The following is a 9,628-nucleotide window of genomic DNA, read 5'->3' as shown; positions in this document are numbered from 1 at the left end:
CAATAGGTTGCAGCAAAAAAGCGCCGTCTTACCGGGCGCCCAGGAGCTTCGCGTCCACACACAGCGGGCAGCGCGGCCGCTGCGGCGCCGACCAACCCGCCGCCGCCGCCGCCAGCGCCGCGCTTGCGCAGTCAGTTCCTGCGCGGGGGACTGAGCCCCGCCCGTCAGAGACGCCGCGTTCCCAGAAAGGTCCCTGGCGTGGGAACGCTCCCGCGCAGGCGCAGGCCCAGGCCCAGGCGCAGGCGCAGGCGCAGTCGGGGCTGCCCGCGGAGCCGACCTGTTTCCCGCCGGCTTGCGCGGACTCTGGGGTGCGGAGAGCCGTTGGGCCCTGCGGGTGCTGAGGGGCTGGGGTCGTGGACCCCGCAAGGTGTCAGCAGCACGGAGGTGCAGGGTGTCGTCGACGGTGCGGGGCCGGGCGCAGCCTGCGGCGCGCTCCGCCCCGGGGCCCCCACCCCCGCCCCCGCCCCCGCCCCCGCCCCCGCCCCTGCTCCGGGCCAGGCCCTGGCTCCGGCCCCTGTCCCGGCCGCCGCCTCGCAGTTCGCCCTCCTGGTGATGCACCCCTGCGGCGGGCAGGACGACTCCGCGGCCGAGGGCGTCCCGAGGCGGGCTCCGGCCCTGGGGGACGGCGCCGGGGCGGGCAAGCCCATTCGGTACCTGTGCGAGGTGGCGGGGGCCGGCGAGGAGGAGGCGGGGGACGACGAGGCCGACCTGCTGGACGCTTCTGACGCCCCGGGGGGAGGCGAGAGCACGGCTAGTTTGGAGGACCTGGAGGACGAGGAGACCCACTCCGGGGGCGAGGGTGGCAGCGGCGGAGCCCGGCGACGGGGCGGCGGCGGGGGCAGCACGAGCAAGACCTGCACCTTCGAGGGTTGCAGCGAGACCACGAGCCAGGTGGCCAAGCAGCGCAAGCCTTGGATGTGCAAGAAACACCGCAACAAGATGTACAAGGACAAGTACAAAAAGAAGAAAAGTGACCAGGCCCTGAACTGCAGTGGGGCCGCCCAGGCCGGCAGCACAGGAAACGTCAGACTGGAGGTATCAGACCTTAGCCGGGGCCTTGGGCTTGGGGGAGTGGGAGGTGGTTAGAAGAAACTCCACTCTTAGCCGCCGCCCCAGATGGGCCGGGTTGCTGTAGCTGGACTTGTGGCTGAGAGTGAGTGAGTACTTGTCCTAAATTAAAGTTTATACAGACATGTGCAAAAGCCTTAGCAGTTCTGTTGCATCCTTGTGATAGATGAATAGATGTCCGCGGAAATGATGTGACACATCAGCAGCTCCGGCATTTCAAACATCTGGGATATGGGCTGGAAGGACAGATAGTAAGTGATTGATCTGGTTCATCGTTAAAGGAGCAAAGAGACAGGAACCTCGATGAAATCGTACTTTGGAGAAGGTGATCTTTTTCTGATTTCATTACCCTATTCACAGCATCCTGTTGTCAGTATCCCTATTCTTAAGCAAGCTGTTCTAGTACCCCTGTGCTTGGTATTCTGTTCTTGGTGTCCTGTTCTCAGTTAATCTTATTCTTTGTACTGTGTTCTCAGTAAATCTGGTCTCGGTAGCCTTATACTTAATAGACGTGTTCTCAGTACTCCCATGCTTAGTACCCTGTACTTTATACCTTGTTCTCAGTATCCTTGTTCTTAGTACCCTATTCTCACCTTTTTTTAAAGGTAATAATTACAGAATTTTTATTTCTTTTAAGTTTTTTTTTTAAGATTTTATTTATTTATTCCCGAGAGACAGAGAGAGGGACAGAGAGAGAGAGAGAGAGAGGCAGAGAGAGAAACAGCCTCCATGCAGGGAGCACAATGTGGGATTCGATTCCGGGACTCCAGGATCAGGCCCTGAACTAAAGGCAGACACTCAACCACTGAGCCACCCAGGTCGTCTCTGTCCCTTACTAGATCTTTTCTTAGTGCTCTTAGAAAAGAAAATGGAATAATAATAATGAGGTGTAAATCTCAGAAAGATTTTTGGAGTGTTTGATTTGAACTGTGTTGAAGGTTAAAGCCAATGCTTTACAAAGCATTGCTTTTTTTTTTTTTTTTGTTTACATGCGTTTATTTTATTCTATTCACATTGTACAATTGTTATACAACCTACAAAAAGTACAAAAACCTAATCCATTTTCCAATGCCAAGTCAGAGCAAAGTTACAAGGAGAATTTGGGTGTCCTGCACAATTCATACTGCCTGTCACATGATGTATTTAAAGCTGTAAGTATTGCCACAGGAGAATCTCTTGTCTTTGCAGCGACCGCACAGATCCTGTCGATGAGGCCTCCTTAGATCAATTATGTCTTTTCTTTTGAGGACAGGAACAAGACTTTGAACAGGTCTGACATTGGATTGCTTCTACTCGATAAGGGTTAAAACTCTTTTGGCATTTGCAACATGGTTGTTTGAAATAAACCTTATTAGTTCCAGAAATCTCCATTCTATCATTTGCTGGTTGTGTGACCTTGAACAGGCTATTAAACTCTTAAGCTCAGCTTCGTCTGTAAAATGGGTATTAAAATGGTATGTGGTTCATAACATTGCATCGGATATTTCACATTGAGGGTTCACACAGTATCTAACAGAAAGTAAAAGTCAGTAAACCTTAGCCACTATTATTGTCATTATTAGTGGTATACTTAGAAGTTATAGATAAGCAGGTATTTCATCCTGTGTGCTTTCCTCCTTTTAATAAAAGCTATAGTTCCTCAGTACATTTTCATTAAAATATTTAATTTTGTTAAAAATGATCCAGAAAATTTTTTAAACTGATAGCTATCCTACGATGTATTTTCAAACTCTTTAAATTTCTTAGTTTTTGCTAGACTTGAACAGCTGCCACATTGCTAAAATTTTAGACTTTGGAATAGTTTATAAATGTGATGTTCTAAAGATTTTTAAAATCTATAGTCATCAGTATGTCACAGTTCCCACTGATTAGAGTCCGAGTGACATCTCTTTCCTTTTCATCCCATTGAGTCTTAATCTGTTTAGGGTAAAATGACTTATTTGAGAATCTGATGAAACCTAATGGACCCTTTTCCCAGAAAAATACACATAGGTAGGCACTTAATTTTGCATACACATTATAGAGTTCAGGACCCCTGTGGATCTTAGGTTTAAAACCTGTATCCACATCCTTGTAAAATATATTTTAGCAAATCTTGGATTACACGTAATTATGGAAATAAGCATTTCACTTACTACAGACTTAGTAAGGGCCATTGTTTGCCCTCTACACATTCCAAATTCACTTCAGAATTCTTCACAGAAAGAAAAGATAATGCACTTCTTTTCAAGAAAGAAGTATTTTATTTATAGCTACCTTCTCCTTCTAACTATCCAGCTTTTACATCTACTGTTTGAGGAAAATGTATTAAAGGCAAATAGATACTGAATTAAGTCTCTCTCACCACCTCCCACAAAAAGAACCCTAATAATTTTCCTATTCTAAAATAATTTATATGAGTTTTTTTTTTAGGAAAGAAAAGTAACTGCTATAAGCAAAAATTAATACCCTGCTATACCATTTGTCTTATGTTATGGGACACTCTACCAGTTCTGAAGAGATGTCAAGAGCTATAAGTCTTTGTTGAACTGGGTTGTAAACACAATAACCAGCAGAGACCATCAGGATAGTTAATAAGGGCCAACTATGTAGTATTACTTTAATAGTGGAGAGGATAGATCATTATAGGCTGGGATACTCTGGAAAGGCTGCAGAGAAAATATAACTCAGTGTACACCAGAAAGGGTGGCTAATAGTTTATGCTTAATCAGCTAAGTTTCTTACGTGCCACGCACTGTGCTAAGCTATAAATGGAGTCTCATACCCTTTAGCAATGCTACATAGATGCTATATATTTTTTTCTCTTTTTAAAATATTTTATTTATTTATTCATGAAATACACAGAGAGACAGGTAGAGACATAGGCAGAGGGAGAAGCAGGCTTCCCGCAGGACTTAAATCCCTGGACCCCAGGATCATGACCTGAGCCAAAGGCAGACGCTCAGCCACTGAGCCACCCAGGTGTCCCTAGGTGCTATATTTTATGGAAACTAAGGTACAGAGATTAAGTAACTTGGCCTAGGTCATATGGCCAGCAGGTATTCAAACCCAAGCAATCTGATTCTAGATCCTTCGCTCTATACTATATTGCTTCCCTCAAATTTTTTTTTTTAATTTTTATTTATTTATGATAGTCACACAGAGAGAGAGAGAGGCAGAGACACAGGCAGAGGGAGAAGCAGGCTCCATGCACCGGGAGCCCGACGTGGGATTTGATCCTAGGTCTCCAGGATCGCGCCCTGGGCCTAAGGCAGGTGCTAAACCGCTGCGCCACCCAGGGATCCCGCTCCCCTCAAATTTTGATAGATGAAAGAGATACACCTCTTAGTAAAGAAAGGGAAGTGGGAATACAGAAGACACTTTTGGGAAGAAGCAAGGAGACCATTCTAACTAAAGCAGAATATTTATGTGGAAAACTCATGAAAAATAAATTTGGAAAGAGAATTTGAGGCTAGTTTTTGTATAGTATTGAATGCCAGACCATGAGATTTGGGTTTGGAGTCTTCAAATGAAGTTTCTAATTAGGAAGTAACAGGGGATCTACTCTAATAGGGTAGATTAAAGTCAAGGCCTATATATTTATAGATTCTTTAGGAGATTATTGTAGTAAGACTGATAAGTGGTGATAGGGATCTTCTGTAGTGTGAAAAGCAAGATTAGAAATTAAGGTTTTAAAGTCATTTACATAAATCAAGTTTAATAAGGAACAAATATATATGACATTTAGTCCATGCATGTAAAAGTTATGTTATAGAAGAGACACATAAAGGAACTGGGGTTAGAAGAATAGACTTAGGAGAGTGATCATTATCCTTAAATATCTAAAAGGCTATCATTTGGAAGAAGCAGTAGGTTTATTTTGCATAGTTCTATGTAACTAGTACTTTTAGGTGAAAATCACCAGTTCAGTCTACCCAAATGTTGGAGTTATTTAAAACTAAATGGGATGCCTCAAAAGTTGGTGAGCTCCTTAGGACAAAAAGTGTTGAAAATTTTTGAAAAGAGAATCCCAACATTGTAGAAATTTGGACTAGCTGACTCAAGGTTATTTCTGTGATTTTGTGACATTAATATTGTGAAGCTACATCATGCTTTGAGGTTGTAAGAATATAGGGTACTCTGCCATCAAGTCAGTTTCATGATTCCATTTCTTCTCCACATAAAAATGAAACTGCCACACATAGTTAATCCAGTGGAGAGAGAGGAAGAAATTATTTTTGTTTTTATCTGGTTATCAGAATGATAAACTTCCCAGACTAAAAGAGAGAAAGTAGAACTTAGAGGCCAGTCGAGAGAGGTCAAGAGAAGAACAGAGCTTCAGTAACCACCTAAATGAAGAGCAAAGGGAGAAGAATAAATTTACGTATGGAATTGCTTGATGGTAAAACACTTATAGTTTTAGACTTGTTTAGATGTTCGTTTGTTTATTTATTTATTTATTTATTTATTTATTTATTTATTTATTTATTTATTTATGATAGACACAGAGAGAGAGAGAGAGAGGCAGAGACACAGGAGCCAGGAGCCTGACGCGGGACTCAATCCCAGGACTCCAGGATCACGCCCTGGGCCAAAGGCAGGCGCCAAACCGCTGAGCCACCCAGGGATCCCCAGTTTTAGACTTGTTTAGTCAGAATTTTTGGATGTGGTCAGTATTTTATGGTTTTATAAGAATCAGAATATCTCCATTAACTACAGTATTTAGTTATGCCAGGAAAACTGTAAGTATTTAAAATTCTGTCAAGTAGCGGGATACAATAATTAGGGCTGCTGATTTTGTTTGGGTAAGCATGTCTTCAGAGAATGGTTTTCATTTTAGGACTTGGCTATTTTGTCTATACTAGTGGCAGGAGATTATTTGTACCAGTGCTTTCCAGTCTTTTCAAATCCAGTTTGTCATTTTTTTCCTAATGACTTCCAAATTTTGAAAGCTTTGTATCGTGTTTCTTTACTATTTTACTGCCCCCCCCACCCCATTTAATTGTCCTTAACTGGACAGAAAAATTATCAGTGTCTCTAGCAATATGTAAATTGCCTTTGAGTTTATGTATTCCATCCAAAGGCAGGCAAACTTTGTTTTGGCCTGGATAGCTTTATCAGAAGGGAATGTTCAGTTTCCACCTGGCATTTTTAGTGGTACTGAAAATGGCTCACAAATAACTCTTTGGTCCTCCCACTTTTGCCTCAAAATCTATTGATTTTGAGACCTTCAAGAGACTGGAGATCTGTGGTTGGAAATAGTGGAGGGAGATGGAGTGAGGAGTATTCTGTAAGATTAATTGCCAACATTTTATCTATGACTTAGTGAGGGATTTTCCCAAAGTTTTACAGGGACCGGGCAAGAAGGAAGAGAAGCTGAGGACCCATTCATTACATCATTAAAAGTGTACAGTCATGGATTATTATGTTGACTGTTAATCTTATTTACATTTTTATGATTTATTCCAGGAAAGTACAGATAACATACTCTCCATTGTTAAACAAAGAACAGGAACCTTTGGGGATCGTCCTGCAAGACCTACTCTTTTAGAACAAGTGTTAAATCAAAAAAGACTGGTGAGTATCTGTAAAGTACTTACAAATTTATTAACAAAAGTTGTTAGAATTATTTAGGTTTTTGGGATTTTAAAACTTGTTAAACTGGTCATCAGAAGAATTGTTCCTCTGCTAGTACACACTGGAATCTCCTAATGCTTTCTCAAAACTATATGAGCAGAAACACCTTTATTCCTATATCTTCATTGACTAAACCTTGAATATTTGAGCAAGATGGAGTTTTTTGTTTTTTTTTTTTAATTTTTATTTATTTATGATAGTCACGAGAGAGAGAGAGAGGCAGAGACATAGGTAGAGGGAGAAGCAGGCTCCATGCACCGGGAGCCTGATGTGGGATTCGATCCCGGGTCTCCAGGATCGCGCCCTGGGCCAAAGGCAGGCGCCAAACAGCTGTGCCACCCAGGGATCCCCAAGATGGAGTTTTAAAACAGACTTTGTTCTGAATTCTGTGGTTTATGGAATAATGCTTTAGTGGTATGGAAGTAGAATGAGACCAACATTTGATAAAGATCTCTATTAGAAATTTGCTAGAAGGCATCAGAATTCAATCAGAAAAGGAGAGATTTTTTTCAATAAATATGGAAATAATTGGGTAATAATTTAAAGACAAAAAAGAATTTAGCCATATCACTATACATCAAACTAAATTCCTGATAAAGATTTTAAAATAAAAAAATAGAATTGAGACTTAATCTTAAAACTTTTTCTAGCTTGAAAGAAATAGACGAAATTATAAAGAAATGAATACTGTAGTCAAAAATGGTGGTGAAAATACAAACTCCAATATAGCATACAGGAAAAATATTTGCAACACATATAAGACACTATGGTTAATATGGTTGACATTTTTAGCTTACAAAAAATATTCATATAAATTGATAAAAAATTTTTGGCTTCAATACATTGCAAAAAATATATACAGAAAAAAAGCAGAAATGCTCTCATTAAATGATATAAAAAGGTATTCAGTGTCAGTAAAAATCACAATAAACAATACCACAAATGAAAATTATTTAAATGATCGCAAACAGTGATGTTAGGGTCTTCATGAAATGGACACTGTTGATGGTATTGTACATTCATATCAGACTTCTAGAAAGCAGGTGTTATCAGGAGTCTCTAAAATGGTCATCCCTTTAGCTCAGCACGAAATAAATCCTGTATATGGATAAAGTTAAGCATAAAGATGATGCCAGAAATGTAATTATCACAAATAGAAATAGTTGAAACAACTAGCTGAGTATACTATCACACTTTTACTTAATAGAATATTGGTACATCTTTACAAATAACTTTTTTATTGAAGTATAGGTGACTATAAGTTTTAAACAAAACAAGTAACTAAAAAATGTACTGTGCTGTAATGTTAAATTTTTAAATCAGTGTTTAATGATAGTTTTTCCACCTTGCTCGGTTTATCTTTTTTAATTTTGGGGAACCAAATTTTCTTTTCCTCATCAATATATATAAGTATTTTATTATAGTAAAAGCATATTAATCACAGTCTGTTATATTTGTTATATGACTATATTTAAAAATGGTAGGTGTACAAAACTATATTTTTTAGATCATTCTGTCTTTTCTGAAATTTTTGTGATATGCTAATACTGCTTTTATTAATACCTGTATACCCATACACACACACACACACACACACACTCTTTAATTTCTTCAGAAAGACTTAATAGGCTAAGTCAGTGAAATTGAATCCTTAAATGGGTCTCCAAACTGTCATCTAACTGCCATTTTCACAAGTGGCCCCTTTTCATAACCTTGTTTTTCTTTGCTGTAATCCTGGGCCAGTGCTATTTTTGGCTGTTTGCTCTTATGCTTCATAGATAATATATATGCTGGCATCACATATAAAGCATTTCCTTTGTATACAGAGTCACTGATAAGATTAGGCTTTACCCATTACTCTTAGGTTTTAGTATTTGATGTATGACATCAAATTTTATTATCATTAGCTTGCAGTTTAATACAGTGCATTGGGTGCAAGTGTGAGTTCATTTCAGGCACAATTTGTTTTATAAGCATATTGTGCCTTGGTAGAGAGACCTAGCAGAGTAATTTTATAGCATGAAGACAATCTAAGCCTGTAAGAATGATGTTAATAAGTATATTTTCTTTCTTCTTTTCAAGTCATTACTAAGAAGTCCAGAAGTGGTGCAATTTTTACAGAAACAGCAACAACTATTAAATCAGCAAGTTTTGGAGCAAAGACAGCAGCAGTTTCCAGGAACATCAGTGTGAAAGAATTTATCAAGAAGATTCACATGTTTTTTATTTTGTATAGTAGATGGACATATTTTTATACTAAAGATAAATGGGATAAGATATTCTAGTAAAGCATAAACAGTCGTTTTCCTATAAATGTATGTGTGCATTTGGGGATAAATAAGTATTGCACTTTGTGCATCTAATCCTTCCATATTGCCATGAATTTGAAGAAACAGCCTATCTTTCCAAAGTAACATTTAATTACACTTGTTTTTATAAGCATAGTGTTTCACTTCAGTCATTGTTACTGAAGGTAATGAAGCAGTTACTTTCTGTGGAAGTCACAAAATTAGTACATATTAATCTTTGATCATTAGTTCAGTGGTTCTTATTAAGGGCAGTCAGAAAGGATGGATATGTTTTTGGTAGTCACAGTGACCTTGAAACTCCTAGTTTTTAGTGAATGGATCAGGAATCCTAAATGTCCTACCATGTCTGGAATGACCGTTCACAACTAATGATTATCTCACGCACAATGCCAGTAATCCTCCTCTTAAGAAACACTGATAGTTTGAAAATGAGTGGGAAATATCAGTGAGGGTGACAGAACATGAGACACTCCTAACTCTAGGAAACGAACAAGGGGTGGTAGAAAGGCAGGTGGGCGGGGGGATGGGGTGACTGGGTGATGGGCACTGAGGGGGCACTTGACAGGATGAGCACTGGGTATTATGCTATATGTTGGCAAATTGAACTCCAATAAAAAATATACAAAAAAACCCTA

General features: G+C 40.0%; 1 protein-coding gene across 1 annotated transcript; it reads left to right on the top strand.

Moving 5' to 3' along the window:
• The first annotated feature begins 485 nt into the window (after positions 1-485).
• RFXAP (regulatory factor X associated protein) lies at positions 486-9,628 on the top strand. The gene is made up of 3 exons (XM_038573224.1): positions 486-1,035; positions 6,517-6,624; positions 8,767-9,628. Exons 1-3 carry the CDS (start codon positions 553-555, stop codon positions 8,875-8,877), a joined length of 702 nt encoding a protein of 233 aa, XP_038429152.1. The 5' UTR covers positions 486-552; the 3' UTR covers positions 8,878-9,628.

The sequence above is a fragment of the Canis lupus genome, chromosome 25 (genome assembly GCF_011100685.1).
Source record: "Canis lupus familiaris isolate Mischka breed German Shepherd chromosome 25, alternate assembly UU_Cfam_GSD_1.0, whole genome shotgun sequence".
Classification (NCBI taxonomy): Eukaryota; Metazoa; Chordata; class Mammalia; order Carnivora; family Canidae; genus Canis; species Canis lupus.
The sequence above is the reverse complement of the archived record's forward strand: the minus strand, read 5'-3'. Positions and strand labels throughout refer to the sequence as shown.

Excerpts from the sequence above, each read along its gene's own strand:
- RFXAP (XM_038573224.1), top strand. The coding sequence starts at position 553 with ATGCACCCCTGCGGCGGGCAGGACGACTCCGCGGCCGAGGGCGTCCCG. Across the intron at positions 1,036-6,516 it reads CAGGAAACGTCAGACTGGAG|GAAAGTACAGATAACATACT; the intron begins GTATCAGACCTT and ends GATTTATTCCAG. Across the intron at positions 6,625-8,766 it reads TGTTAAATCAAAAAAGACTG|TCATTACTAAGAAGTCCAGA; the intron begins GTGAGTATCTGT and ends CTTCTTTTCAAG.